At 42.1% G+C, this 15,860-nt stretch overlaps 1 protein-coding gene across 2 annotated transcripts in view; it reads left to right on the top strand.

Moving 5' to 3' along the window:
• ZFAT (zinc finger and AT-hook domain containing) overlaps window positions 1–15,860 on the top strand; it is a 140,015-nt gene that overhangs the window by 51,487 nt on the left and 72,668 nt on the right. For both annotated transcript variants that reach the window (XM_005291035.5, XM_065586219.1), the window contains exons 5-6: window positions 9,759–9,912; window positions 13,748–15,216. In XM_005291035.5, coding sequence (XP_005291092.2) covers window positions 9,759–9,912; window positions 13,748–15,216 — 1,623 coding nt within the window. The remainder of the gene's footprint in view (window positions 1–9,758; window positions 9,913–13,747; window positions 15,217–15,860) is intronic.

The following is a 15,860-nucleotide window of genomic DNA, read 5'->3' as shown; positions in this document are numbered from 1 at the left end:
TGCCTTGCCTCTGCTGGGGGGGGGGGCAATCCCCCCCAAAAACTGCACACATCCCCCCGCAGCGTCCCTGCTGTTTTCTGCAGGGAAAAGCAGGAAATGTGCATGGTGCTGGGGTGTTTTCTGCTGCGGCCACGCAGTCCTGCAGAATCCCCCCAGAAGTAAGTCACTGGCATGCACGTACGCTCAGTCCAGACCCCCCCGATGATGAACACGCAGGATGATGAATACATGCCTAGGAACCCCATCTCTGAGGCTGCTCTAGGCACGCTGAAACAGATGTGCTGCCAGGGAAGATGCATATGTCCCCTGGCAGATTTTTTTTGACATTTTATTGCGTAGAGGGCACAGAAAAATGCCAGCCATATGAATTCTGTGCCCCCCGCATCAGTGCAGAATCCCCCCGGGAGTAATATTGGTCATTCATTTACGGTTTTGAGCTATTTTGATGTCTCTGGAAATTCTGAGGTCATTCCTTTTCTCATAAATGCTTTTATGTGTACACTATCATAAAGATGGCTTTTAACACCTTTCCTTTCATTTCCTGGAGATCTTTCTTTAGTAGAAAGTTAGTTTATTGCTGCAGACTGTTGCTGAAGAATAAAGAAAAAATATTTCTTCCCTCTGACTGTACTAGATCAGTGGTTCTCAACCTTTCCAGACTACTGTACCCTTTCAGGGGTCAGATTTGTCTTGCGTACCCCAAGTTTCAGCTCACTTAAAAACTACTTGCTTACTTTTGCCTTTTTATGTCTGATTTTGAATCACAGCGCACTATTACTGAAAAATTGTTTACTTTCTCATTTTTGCCATATAATTATACAATAAATTGATTGGAATGTAAATATTGTACTTACATTTCATAGTTGAGCCTATTTTTCACTTGTGAGCCTTGTCTAAAGCCTGATCCTCAGGCAGCGGGGCTGAAGCATGTAACATAGATTCACTGGGCCCCTGTAGCGTGGAACCTCAAGCATTTGCCCTACTTGCCATCCCCTAATACCAGCCCTGCACATACCACCCCCCCACACACACCTGTCCCATGACCCCACTGGGGGCTGCAACCCCCAGGTTGAGAAACACTGATCTAGATCATGTCAAGTTCAAGACTGTTTAAGTGCTGTCACTGCAGCATTTTCATCAAGCATTAGCACTCTATAGCCACCTGTCCTCTAAGCTGAGAACTTTGTGTAGATACCCCTTTTTCCTTAATGTGGAGCGTTATAAAATCCTCGTTGAAGATGCCGCATAAGCTTTCTATTAATTAGAAAAATGGACACTCCAGAATTAGTCGGGTTTCATCTATAGTTTTGAGAAAGTGATCATACTCAGGGCTTTTCTACACTTGAAACGCTACAGTGGCACAGCTGCAGCTCTGCAGCTGCATCGCTATAATGCCTCAGTGTGCACACTACTTACAGTAGTGGGGAGGGGTTCTCCTGTCAACATAAGTAATTGCACCTCTCTGAGAGGTGGAAGAATTCTTCCATAGACCTAGCGCTGTCTACACCAGGGCTAGGTTGGCTTAATACATTGCTCAGGGGTGTGGATTGTTCACACCCCTGAGTGATGTAGCTGGGTCACCTAACCTTTTAGTGTAGACCAGGCCTCAAATAGCGTGTCTCCTTTTTCTTATGCAAGATGCTTTCCAAATGGTTGTATTAGCAGCTGTTCAATAAACTTTTATTCTGCACTACTTAGGTCAGGTTCAGGGATACTGCTTTATATTGTGTTTACTGTAGATTATAGCTAAACTGATCTTTGAAAATCCCTTTAGAACAGATCAGGGGGATTCTAATTTTTCAACAAGGACAGCTAGACAAGGTTTGATTATTTTTTCTTTCATAGAATGAATTTAGAGCTCAGGAAAGGTAATGGATTGACAGCCTTAGAAACTTGAAAGCTTATATTAACCCACAAAATAAGTATAGCTTGAGCAGCAGCATTGCAAACGCCTCTTCCCATGGTACTGAAGGACCTTATTCGTTAGTTGGAGGGACCCCATGCTCCCAGAGGTGAGAGGGAAGATTAATCAATCCTTGACCTCTGATTAAATTGACTAGTAGTTGTTTGTTGTTATTAACATCTCTCCACTAGAAATTGCACTGATCACACACAGTTATGCTTTCACAGTTTAAGAGTAAATGCGTTTAAACGTCACTGACTGGTGTTTTTCTTTGATAGTGTGTACGAATGTGTTAATGGCCACCACTGGGTAAATACAGTGTCAAATCCTCAGTCTTCTATTTTCTGTTAATTTCATTTTCCCCTCCAGCATGAAGTGACATGTATGGTTCCTCTGGCCACTGCTAATGCTGGGCCCCATAGGCTTAGTGTTTCCATCTTCCACACCCATGGGTTGTTTTTTTTATTTTAGTAATCTGGACCTGAAACTGACAACATAGTTTATCCCGCTAGGCTGATGGTAGAAAGCACCTTCAGCACAAGGGACTCTCTGACTTATAGGTCACAGGAAAAGTGTCTAAACAGGGAAGGTAGCTTTCATGCTTGGCAACCCATTGGATTACCACAGACTATCCAAAAGTCCCCATCACCATTGAAAACAAGAACTGCTAGCCAAACAAAAAGGTAATATAGTACACAAGAAATTGGCTACAGTAGATATATACCATGTCAGGAATTACAATATTACTAACAGCATATCCCAGCAGACAGAATCTGTCTAGAACTAAGAATATGATATCCCACAGGAACTATCTATAAAGTAAAAAGATAACAAATTCACACCCTCTATTCCCTACTTGATCCCTGTTCCAATTAGTTTGAGAAGCCACAAGACAAAAAAACCCCAAATCAGGAAAGGTCACAGCCACTTGTTTAGAGGTTTGCTACATACCCATACAATACCAATCCTTCACACACACCCAGGCAAAGGAAACCGGGACCAACCTCAATGGTCTGTTTGAAATTACAAAACATGTCGGAGCCATAGCAGAGTCATTTTAGGTGAAGGATGCCTGTGGAATTCTCTACCACAGAAGATCAGGATGAACTCAAATCTTGTCTCTATTAGAGACCAGTCCACACATTTGCTATTTTGTGTTAGACTTTTCTCAAAAGACTTGTGACACTGGCTGGCAAGATGGAGAAGGGATAAATAAAATCTAAGAATCTAAAATCCTTTCTGAGGTTGAAGCAGAGAATATAGCCCTACTAGGCTTACAATGAAAATTAAACTTCCTGTATTTGGCACCAAGATATATACTGATTAGTGCAGTTGACCAGCATCTGCTCAGTAACTGCAAGAAATCAGCCAATATATGGTGGTTCAGCTGAGAGACAAGAAAGTGGAAATTTCTTTTATGTAATGCCAATTTTTTTCTTAAATGGTAAGCATATATAAAATATGGTTGGTTGTCTGTCATTCTGCTTTCTTTATATGCTGCTTTTCTTCTTTGATCATAAGGTGTTTGGGATTAGGACTCTGGCAAACATGGAGCTGCTATATAATAATCTAAAAGAGTACTGAGATATAATCATTTTATGAACACTGTATGTGACCTGGTCAGTGTGGTGAAGTTCTTGTATATCTGGTTATAGACTTTTCTATTTGAATTTATTGATCTAGCTCAAGAGAGGGCTGTCAGGAAAAAAAACACGCAGAAAAGCAACACGACAGCAATAAATAAGCAAACCTTCCAATAAATGCTGGGGGGAAATAACAGGGCAGTGACATACTGCCAGGTTCCAGCATGAAGTGGCTGGAGCCTAGAGATCATAAAGACACTAAACCGTTATAAAGCCCTCTCAAGAGAGGAAGGGGGATCAGTTTCCAGGGGCTCTCCAGGGAGACAAGCTGACAGAGAGAGGCTCTGTAGCAGGAGTCTGGGGAAGTTGGGTCTTTCCAAGATCCTGGTAATGGTAAGTAGAACCCTGCGCAGATACAAAATTTGAATCCGCATCTATCCGCAAACATGGTCCACAGATGTCCGCATCCATGGCTAGAAAGGGTATATCCACAGATTTGCAAGGCTCTAATGGTAAGCCTTGATATCACAGCCCTGGCAAAGCCTACTGGACACTCACCAGGCTGCTGTGTTTAGGTCCTTTCTCAATGAGCCCTATGCATGTTCAACTTCCTGAATGGGTAGGCTCCAGCACTGTTTCATTCTAGGCCTCTCTGGCACACTCCCGGGGCACAAGCTCTCTGTCTGTTACCCCTTCAAGAAAATGGGACCTGGCAGTCCAGCTGCCCTACACCCCCAGGAGCTGTGCTGATCTTCTCCACATTAAGACACACCTACACACCATTCCCTGCCTCAGTTTCTTCATTCTGGAGCATTCTCTGGGCTTAGGTTAGGCTATTTTAGGGTGTCCAAGATCATAGAATCATAGAATCATAGAATCATAGAATATCAGAGTTGGAAGGGACCTCAAGAGGTCATCTAGTCCAACCCCCTGCTCAAAGCAGGACCAATTCCCAGCTAAATCATCCCAGCCAGGGCTTTGTCAAGCCGGGCCTTAAAAACCTCCAAGGAAGGAGACTCTACCACCTCCCTAGGTAACGCATTCCAGTGTTTCACCACCCTCCTAGTGAAATAGTTTTTCCTGATATCCAACCTGGACCTCCCCCACCGCAACTTGAGACCATTGCTCCTTGTTCTGTCCTCTGCCACCACTGAGAACAGCCGAGCTCCATCCTCTTTGGAACTCCCCTTCAGGTAGTTGAAGGCTGCTATCAAATCCCCCCTCATTCTTCTCTTCTGGAGACTAAACAATCCCAGTTCTCTCAGCCTCTCCTCATAAGTCATGTGTTCCAGACCCCTAATCATTTTTGTTGCCCTCCGCTGGACTCTTTCCAATTTTTCCACATCCTTTTTGTAGTGTGGGGCCCAAAACTGGACACAGTATTCCAGATGAGGCCTCACCAATGTCGAATAAAGGGGAACGATCACGTTCCTCGATCTGCTGGCAATGCCCCTACTTATACAGCCCAAAATGCCGTTAGCCTTCTTGGCAACAAGAGCACACTGTTGACTCATATCCAGCTTCTCGTCCACTGTGACCCCTAGGTCCTTTTCAGCAGAACTGCTACCTAGCCATTCGGTCCCTAGTCTGTAGCAGTGCATGGGATTCTTCCGTCCTAAGTGCAGGACTCTGCACTTGTCCTTGTTGAACCTCATCAGGTTTTTTTCTGCCCAATCCTCTAATTTGTCTAGGTCCCTCTGTATCCGATCCCTACCCTCTAGTGTATCTACCACGCCTCCTAGTTTAGTGTCATCTGCAAACTTGCTGAGAGTGCAGTCCACACCATCCTCCAGATCATTAATAAAGATATTAAACAAAACCGGCCCCAGGACCGACCCTTGGGGCACTCCACTTGAAACCGGCTGCCAACTAGACATGGAGCCATTGATCACTACCCGTTGAGCCCGACGATCTAGCCAGCTTTCTATCCACCTTACAGTCCATTCATCCAGCCCATACTTCTTTAACTTGGTGGCAAGAATACTGTGGGAGACAGTATCAAAAGCTTTGCTAAAGTCAAGAAATAACACATCCACTGCTTTCCCCTCATCCACAGAGCCAGTTATCTCATCATAGAAGGCAATTAGGTTAGTCAGGCACGACTTCCCCTTCGATCCTCCTCCTGCAGCTAATGGTTCTTCTCCGAATCATGGAATGTATGTCTCTTTCTCTCCCCCGCTTCCACCCAACCAGCTTCCTTTGACCTTTGCTGGTCCTGCTGGCAGAAATCCCCTCTGCTACAAAAGCATGCCTTTTGTACCTCTCCCTTGCCCTAATTTTCCTCTTTCCCTCTAACTGACCCAGTCTCTGTTTTAAAGGGCTCATCCTTTTGTTCCTCCTTCTGGGGAAATTCTACTGCTTCAAACCCCAGCCTTCTACAGAGAAATTGGGGAAAAAACTGGTTCTCCTAGCTTCAACCAACCCATTGTGCTAAGATGCTACTTTTTCAATTGGGCAACCATCAAGATAAAGTAAGAAGAATCAATGGTCTGGGAGATGTGTGGCACAGCTCTGATAGCTGATGGTGGATTCTTCATATACTGAGGCATTCATTGAAGCAGCAATTTAAGAAAATCAATTCAAATTCATAAGTTGGTTGCATGTAGATTGATTCCCCAAGTTGTCACAGTTGGGGATAGTAAGATCTGTTTTCTCTTTGGTTGTAAATAAGTAGTATTTTGCTTTAAGAGGGCTATTTAGCCACTGTATTAACTATTGGTCAATTAATACAATTAACTATTGTATTAACTATTGCCTGCTTCCCAGGCAACAGAACTGCAGGGTCTGAATCCAAGTCAGACCTGCTGAGGTAATCATGGTTAGTACCAGGGGATGTTAGCTCAAACCCAGGTCTGAGAGTGAGAGAATCATATAATTCTTCCCAGGCCTGAGACCTGAGTGGGTTGCACTTGAGATCAAGAGGGAGTCTGAGATACAGATAGCCTGCTAACTTGGCCAAGGACTGTGTCTACTGGAAACATACACTACCTGGCACAATGGGGCCCCTATTCTGATCAGGGCCTTTGAGTGCTACTAGTCTCTAAATGTGGTGTGCATTGCAGGTATTAGTTGTAGAGCTGGTCAGAAAATGTTTATCTTTTCTGTGCTCTGGGCTCCCTGGCTAAACTACATCTCTCATCGTGCACTACCATCTCACCTCTTCATGAGCAACCTCAGTGCATCATAGGAGTTCCTGGCCACAATACGTCATGGAACATGTAGTCCTGCTGGGAAACCTGGCCCATAGACGAGAATATGGGTAAAGCCCTGCAAATCTGCGGCTATCTGCTTTATATCTGCGGATGTCCGCATCCAAATTTTGTATCCGCGCAGGGCTCTAAGTATGGGCATAAGGAACTTGAATTCATACTCCTAGGAATTGCTGTGGTGCTATTTTGAAATCAAAATTTTTGATTTTTTGGAAGTTTTTGTTTTTTCAATTAAAAGTCAAAATTTTCCTGTGGAAAGCAAGCATTGCAAAAAACCCCAAAGCAAACAAAAAAACCCAAGCCCTCCCTCCATTAAAAAACAGTTTTGATGGAAAATTTTTGGCCAGTCCTAGTTATTTACTTACCGACTAGCTTTCCTTCACTCATAGACAGGTTTCAGAGTGGTAGCCATGTTAGTCTGTATCAGCAAAAAGAACGAGGAGTACTTGTGGCACCTTAGGGTATGTCTACACTTACCCGGTAGTTCGGCGGCGAGCGATCGAACTTCTGGGTTCGACTTATCGCGTCTTGTCTGGACGCGATAAGTCGAACCCGGAAGTGCTCGCCGTCGACTGCGGTACTCCAGCTAGACGAGAGGAGTACCGCGGAGTCGACGGGGGAGCCTGCCTGCCGCGTGTGGACCGAGGTAAGATCGAACTAAGGTACTTCGAACTTCAGCTACGTTATTCACGTAGCTGAAGTTGCGTACCTTAGTTCGATTTGGGGGGTTAGTGTAGACCAAGCCTTAGAGACTAACAAATTTATTTGGGCATAAGCTTTCGTGGGCTAAAACCCGAAAGCTTATGCCCAAATAAATTTTAGTCAGTCTCTAAGGTGCCACAAGTATTCCTCCTTCTTTTCTCTCTTCACTCAGAATATCTAAGGTTTAATCTTGGCCTTTTTACAATTTATTTTTCAACTAAGTCCCTTTTTTTTTTTTTTTAAAGTATTGCTTATTTTTTTTTGTAAAGGATAATTTCTTTAAAACCATCTGCTTGATTGGTGGGAAGATAATTACCTTAATTTTGTTCCTTCATGATGCAAGGAATATTTCATATGCATCGTTTTGTTTCTTTTCTCTCTCTCTTGCTCTCATGACATAGTGGGAGTCTAGGTTTACAAAAAAATAATTCTTCTGACTTTATCTAAACAGTCCTATCTGACTTTACCTTTTATTTTTGTTCTCTCTGCTTTATTCTCTTATTTCCCAAACATCTTCGCATTTCATTTAATCCGTGTTCTTTCTTTTGGCACAAAAAGAAACAAGTTACTGTCGTCTTTCTCAGTTAGATCTTTCTTAGTTTCTAATGCTGTAAACTGAAATGTGATCAAATGCTGACATAAACAAACCAAAAAATCTTTGACTTAATGCAGCCAATTGTGCATGAAATAACTTATTTCAGCTAAGTTGTTTTAGGTCTAAGATTACACACACACAAAATATGTTAAAAGAATATTAAGTTTGCAAAGTCAAGCATTCAAAAGTTAGGAAATGCCAGACTTAAGGTTGCATAGGTAACCTTAATATGTCCCTCTTTTGCATATGCATTATGATACAGCCTTTAATTACATAATCATATGCTACTTTTTTCATAAGACCGCTACCTTATTCAGTGCACAGGATGGACAGAACTCACTGAATGAGCAACTATTCAATATTTTGTTTTCTCCTTATTGTACACTGAGTGTCTCCATGCCTTATTTACTATCCACTATTCAAACCCGCTAAAGACAGAATTATTAAATTCCTCATGGGCTTTTCTGTGGTGCTTATCACTATTGTATCTGAGTTCTTAACAAACATTTATTTGTCTTCCCAATGCCCCTGTGAAGTGAGGAGGTGGTATTGTCCCAATTTACAGATGGGGAGCTGAGGTAAAGAGATTTCTCTTCATGCCAATCCCCTGCCTCATTCACTGCACAGCTTCCAACTTCCTCAACAAATGAGTTAAGGATCCTACAGACAACAGCCTCCTTTACTGTGCAATCCTGATTCATTCGCAGAGCAGGTCCATTCTGTGCACTGAATGTGACAGAATGTGATGGTTTCCTTCACCAGCTTCCAGCCCTGGTCTCCTTGCACAGCCAGGCCCAGGCTCCTCTTTCTATCCTTTCCCTCAGTCCTGGTCCGGCTTTTGTCCCCTCTGCATTTTAATTGGACAGCTTCTTCCTCCTCCTCCTTGCTGACTGCTCTCCCTCTGCTGGCACCAGTGCACAGGAGACACAGGCTCCCTGCTCCTAGTTTCAGTGCCCAACCCTACCCTATTTGGGACGTTATTCCAGGGAAAGTCCAACTTCGCTTCTGTAGCGCTGAGCTGGAGCAGTCTCAGCTGCGCTGTGGGGGTGGTGCCTACGCAGTCTGATCAGCTGTTGGATCGGTAAGAGGCCGGAGCATGCTCAGCAAGGATGGGCTATTCAGAGATCTCCGCTGTTACACTCAGTCTCTACTGAGCATGTGCAAAATATGAGCTTTTAAAAAAGCTTACCACTTGGACAAACTCGGGCAGATTTTTGCAGGGACAACAAAAGGCACATCCCTGACACAAAGCCCCACTTTCCCCCTTCAGCACCACATTTCAAGCCTCTGTTTCAAAGCAGGAAGGGTTTAGAGCTGTTTTTAAAAAAAAATGTTGATTTTTTTTTTTTTTTTTTTTTTTTTTTTTTTTTAATACTGGTAAAAGTTATTTTTCTCTAGCCTTATTCTTGGAAATGGCTGTATCATTTTGGCTGAAATTCTCCCCAAAACTTCAGCCTGAGGCAGATACCCTGTCATGTAAAATTTCAGTTCAAATGGTTAAAGTCTGGCAAAGATCTAAGGAACTGAAAACAGGATCTTATAATGGAAGTGTCAGGCAACCTTAACTGGCATCACTTCCTCCACCTACAATACAACAAAGGTCTGCAATACAAGTACTACAGTTTTACTCTCTTTCTACTGTTACATTCAAATAAGTAGAACAAACCAAAGTAAAATAGCATAATAGTCACAGGACAACTGCGTTTTAATATCACTATTTTAATAAGCATTATTATATTTTATTTAGTGTTTTATTTTAATTTTAGGAGCTACAAAAATTGTTCCAGTTGAGGCTGCTCCCCCAGAAATTGAATCAGCAACAAATCCTGAGACAGCAGTACCAGACCCAGCTCAACGAAGAGGGTATCAAGAATATGCCATTCAACAAACACCATATGAGCAGCCAATGAAATCGAGCAGGTAATTTTAAAGTACTTGGGTTCATGTTAAACTTAGGAGTGACATGTTTCCTTATCCAGCATCATGTAAATGGAAATTCCTCCATTTGTTTCCCTTATTTCAGCAGGCAGAAACAGATTATACATCAGGTGAGTCAGAGTAGCTAGACCATTAGTCTGTCAAATATTAAGAGTTAGAACAACATAAGAAGATAAAAATAGGTAAAGAATCATCATAACCTAAAATAGCACCTTTGTCTATTGGAATTTACCCCTTTCTTTTGTTATCTTTAAATGGTTTAATATCTTATCCTTCAGCATCTTTGTGAGGCAGATGTTAGCTTTCTCTCAAGACAACCAATCTTGCCTTTATAAACTGAATAGCTATAAGTTCAATGAAGTTAACTATTACTGCTACCAAAACTGAGTCTCCCGAATGTCGTATTTCCACAAGTGCTAAGACTGTAACTTTAACTGAGTTTCTGCAAATATGTTTACAGCATTTCCCCCTTAATTTTTCTAATAATAATAGTTCAGCACAAAAATGTTGGAAACTTAAACTTTAGAATCGGTTAGTCCTGAATTTTTAAAAAAAAATAGATACAGGGGTTAAAATAAATTAAATGTGCAACGTATGGTTCGACGGGGACAGGTGAGCAAAGCCCACAGGTAAGTGGGGAACATGGAGACTGGGGAGATGGGTCGGAAACGAGAGGGAGTGTGGGCTATATTGTCTGAGAGAAAGGAGGGTCAGGACAAAACTGGGAGGAAAGATCAAACCAGTATCTTAGATGCCTATATACAAATGCGAGAAGTATGGGCAATAAGCAGGAAGAACTGGAAGTGCTAATAAATAAATACAACTATGACATTGTTGGCATCACTGAAACTTGGTGGGATAATACACATGATTGGAATGTTGGTGTGGATGGGTACAGCTTGCTCAGGAAGGATAGACAGGGGGAAAAGGGAGGAGATGTTGCCTTATATATTAAAAATGTACACACTTGGACTGAGGTAGAGATGGACATAGGAGACGGAAGTGTTGAGAGTCTCTGGGTTAGGCTAAAAGGGGTAAAAAACAAGGGAGATGTCATGCTAGGAATCTACTACAGGCCACCTAACCAGGTGGAAGAGATGGATGAGGCTTTTTTTAAGCAACTAACAAAATCATCCAAAGCCCAAGATTTGGTGGTGATGGGGGACTTCAACTATCCGGATATATGTTGGGAAAATAACACAGTGGGGCACAGACTATCCAACAAATTCTTGGACTGCATTGGAGACAACTTTTTATTTCAGAAGGTTGAAAAAGCTACTAGGGGGGAAGCTGTTCTAGACTTGATTTTAACAAATAGGGAGGAACTCGTTGAGAATTTGAAAGTAGAAGGCAGCCTGGGTGAAAGTGATCATGAAATCATAGAGTTTGCAATTCTAAGGAAGGGTAGAAGGGAGAACAGCAAAATAGAGACAATGGATTTCAGGAAGGCAGATTTTGGTAAGCTCAGAGAGCTGATAGGTAAGGTCCCATGGGAATCAAGACTGAGGGGAAAAACAACTGAGGAGAGTTGGCAGTTTTTCAAAGGGACACTATTAAGGGCCCAAAAGCAAGCTATTCCGCTGGTTAGGAAAGATAGAAAATGTGGCAAAAGACCACCTTGGCTTAACCACGAGATCTTGCATGATCTAAAAAATAAAAAGGAGTCATATAAAAAATGGAAACTGGGACAGATTACAAAGGATGAATATAGGCAAACAACACAGGAATGCAGCGGCAAGATTAGAAAGGCAAAGGCACAAAATGAGCTCAAACTAGCTACGGGAATAAAGGGAAGCAAGAAGACTTTTTATCAATACATTAGAAGCAAGAGGAAGACCAAAGACAGGGTAGGCCCACTGCTTAGTGAAGAGGGAGAAACAGTAACAGGAAACTTGGAAATGGCGGAGATACTTAATGACTTCTTTGTTTCGGTCTTCACCGAGAAGTCTGAAGGAATGCCTAACATAGTGAATGCTAATGGGAAGGGGGTAGGTTTAGCAGATAAAATACAAAAAGAACAAGTTAAAAATCACTTAGAAAAGTTAGATGCCTGCAAGTCACCAGGGCCTGATGAAATGCATCCTAGAATACTCAAGGAGCTAATAGAGGAGGTATCTGAGCCTCTAGCTATTATCTTTGGAAAATCATGGGAGACGGGAGAGTTTCCAGAAGACTGGAAAAGGGCAAATATAGTGCCCATCTATAAAAAGGGAAATAAAAACAACCCAGGAAACTACAGACCAGTTAGTTTAACTTCTGTGCCAGGGAAGATAATGGAGCAAGTAATTAAGGAAATCATCTGCAAACACTTGGAAGGTGGTAAGGTGATAGGGAACAGCCAGCATGGATTTGTGAAGAACAAATCATGTCAGACCAATCTGATAGCTTTCTTTGATAGGATAACGAGCCTTGTGGATAAGGGTGAAGCTGTGGATGTGGTATACCTAGACTTTAGTAAGGCATTTGATACAGTCTCGCATGATATTCTTATCGATAAACTAGGCAAATACAATTTAGATGGGGCTACTATAAGGTGGGTGCATAACTGGCTGGATAACCGTACTCAGAGAGTTGTTATTAATGGTTACCAATCTTGCTGGAAAGGCATAACGAGTGGGGTACCGCAGGGGTCTGTTTTGGGACCGGCGCTGTTCAATATCTTCATCAACGACTTAGATATTGGCATAGAAAGTACGCTTATTAAGTTTGCGGATGATACCAAACTGGGAGGGATTGCAACTGCTTTGGAGGACAGGGTCATAATTCAAAATGATCTGGACAAATTGGAGAAATGGGCTGAGGTAAACAGGATGAAGTTTAACAAAGACAAATGCAAAGTGCTCCACTTAGGAAGGAAAAATCAGTTTCACACATACAGAATGGGAAGAGACTGTCTAGGAAGGAGTACGGCAGAAAGGGATCTAGGGGTTATAGTGGACCACAAGCTAAATATGAGTCAACAGTGTGATGCTGTTGCAAAAAAAGCAAACATGATTCTGGGATGTATTAACAGGTGTGTTGTGAGCAAGACACGAGAAGTCATTCTTCCGCTCTACTCTGCTCTGGTTAGGCCTCAGCTGGAGTATTGTGTCCAGTTCTGGGCACCGCATTTTAAAAAAGATGTGGAGAAATTGGAAAGGGTCCAGAGAAGAGCAACAAGAATGATTAAAGGTCTTGAGAACATGACCTATGAAGGAAGGCTGAAAGAATTGGGTTTGTTTAGTTTGGAAAAGAGAAGACTGAGAGGGGACATGATAGCAGTTTTCAGGTATTTAAAAGGGTGTCATAAGGAGGAGGGAGAAAACTTGTTCACCTTAGCCTCTAAGGATAGAACCAGAAGCAATGGGTTTAAACTGCAGCAAGGGAGGTCTAGGTTGGACATTAGGAAAAAGTTCCTAACTGTCAGGGTGGTTAAACACTGGAATAAATTGCCTAGGGAGGTTGTGGAGTCTCCATCTCTGGAGGTATTTAAGAGTAGGTTAGATAAATGTCTATCAGGGATGGTCTAGACGGTATTTGGTCCTGCCATGCGGGCAGGAGACTGGACTCGATGACCTCTCGAGGTCCCTTCCAGTCCTAGAATCTATGAATCTATGGCAATTAGTTTGTGTGAGTCGTGTGTGTGTGTGTGGAGAGCGGGTGGGGTGTGAGAAGCATATCTGTTAATTAAAAAGTTAGCATCTCCTCCCATCCATAAAATGAGGATTTTTATATGCCCTTAGTCCATAATATACAGTAAGGCTCCTTTGGCATATTTTGCAACTATATATCAGAATTCTAAAGATAACTATATTCTGGTTGTTTGGCTTCTTTCTAGGTTAGGTCCTACTCAGCTAAAAATTTTTACATGTGAATACTGCAACAAGGTGTTCAAATTTAAACACTCTCTTCAAGCTCATTTGAGGATTCACACAAACGAAAAGCCTTACAAATGTTCATACTGCAGCTATGCCAGTGCTATAAAAGCCAACCTCAATGTCCACATGCGGAAACACACAGGAGAGAAGTTTAGTTGTGATTACTGTGCATTCACCTGTCTCAGCAAAGGCCATCTCAAAGTCCATATTGAGAGAGTCCACAAGAAAATTAAGCAACATTGCCGCTTCTGTAAAAAGAAATACTCAGATGTCAAAAATCTAATTAAGCATATAAAGGAAACACATGACTTGCAAGACAAAAAAGTGAAAGATGTATTTGATGAGCTCCGCTTGATGACCCGAGAAGGCAAGAGACAACTGCTGTATGACTGTCATATTTGCGAACGTAAATTCAAAAATGAACTGGATCGAGATCGACACATGCTAGTCCACGGTGATGAAAGGCCCTTTGCTTGTGAGCTATGCGGCCATGGAGCCACAAAGTATCAAGCACTCGAACTTCATGTCCGAAAACATCCATTTGTGTATGTTTGTTCTGTGTGTTCGAAGAAATTTGTCAGTTCTGTAAGGCTCCGTGCACATATCAAAGAACTGCATGGAAATTTACAAGAGATTTCTGTTTTTAATAGTTCTATCAATCAAAGTTTCTGCCTTCTGGAACCAGGAGGTGATATCCAACAGGAAGCACTTGGAGAACAGTTTTCACAGACTGCAGATGAGTTCATGCCCCTAAGTGCTAATGCTCTCAGTGTACCAAAGCAATCTACTTGTAAAGATGAATCAAATACCATAGATGGAAGCCATAATGATCAGCCTGGTGATCTTCTGAAAATTGAGACTGCCCCTTCTTTAGAATTTGAAAACTCCCCGGTGGAGAATGTACCAGAACCACCATGTCAACCATCAACAGACCTAGGAGCACCAGACCCTCAATCAGACCTAGCTTCAGATTGTTTCTTACTTAAAAATGCTACCTGTGCTTCCAATGAGCTAAAGGCTTCTCATGAAAATGTACAGAAAGTCAGTCATGATAGTTCAGTGAATATGCAGGATGAAGAAATTCAGCTGTTGTTGTCTGGAGGCAAAAGCTCTAATATAAGACAGAAAAATATAGACAATGAGAACCTTTCAGCTTCCGAAGAGAAAGTTCAACCCTTTTGTCTTAATGAATTAGAAACTAGCAAGTCACCAAATCAAAACACAGATGAGTCCACAAACCCTCCTACAGCATTAGATTCCAATACAGCCATCAGTCCGCAGCTGGACTCTCATAATATGGCTTCTGATAATCGAAGTGGAGCTGTTGCCTTTATGCAGATATTGGACAGTTTACAAAAGAGACAAATGAACACAGACTTGTGTGAGAAGATCAGGAAGGTTTATGGAGACTTGGAATGTGAATACTGTGGTAAGGAGCAGTGGAATACTGTGAGTTAGTTCAAATAAGTCACATAGCAGTACTTTTTCATTGCATTCTGGTTTATAGTTTGGTGCATTTGTGTATCTTTTCATTTGTAGCAATGGTAATTTCTGACTTAAGTACAAAGGTTCTGGGCTGGGTTCTGGTCCACTGAAATTATTTTGTGCTGCATAAGCAGTGCAAAATGAACTTAAATCTGCCAGGGAAACCTTGGAAAAGGGAGAAGGCATGACAAAGTGAGGTTCTGATATGCCTGATTCTCTGCTGAGGTAACATCCATGTGGGATGGTATGCTTGCAACGTAAGTTAAAGCTATTGTTTTCTCTTCCCCTCCCATGCCCCTTGCTGCTTTAACTTTTGCTGGGGCCAGGCAGAGCAGAACCAAGGAGTTGCAATCAGCTCACCGTCAGCCCATGCTCTCTATAGTGCTCTAGGTTTGTGTGGGCCATAATGGAGAATTCAGTATTCCATGTCTCTGTAGTATGTAGAGATGTGTATATATACACCAGACATGTCTGATGGCATCTTCTGATAGCAAATAATGTCATGTTAAATTACTGATGTGGTTTCCCTTTTTCATAACTTTCTCAAACAAATTCCTTTGGGGTGGAAATTTTCAATACTTAGTCTGA

This window comes from Chrysemys picta, chromosome 2 (genome assembly GCF_011386835.1).
Source record: "Chrysemys picta bellii isolate R12L10 chromosome 2, ASM1138683v2, whole genome shotgun sequence".
NCBI lineage: Eukaryota > Metazoa > Chordata > Testudines > Emydidae > Chrysemys > Chrysemys picta.
This window is presented reverse-complemented; position numbering and strand designations above follow the sequence as displayed.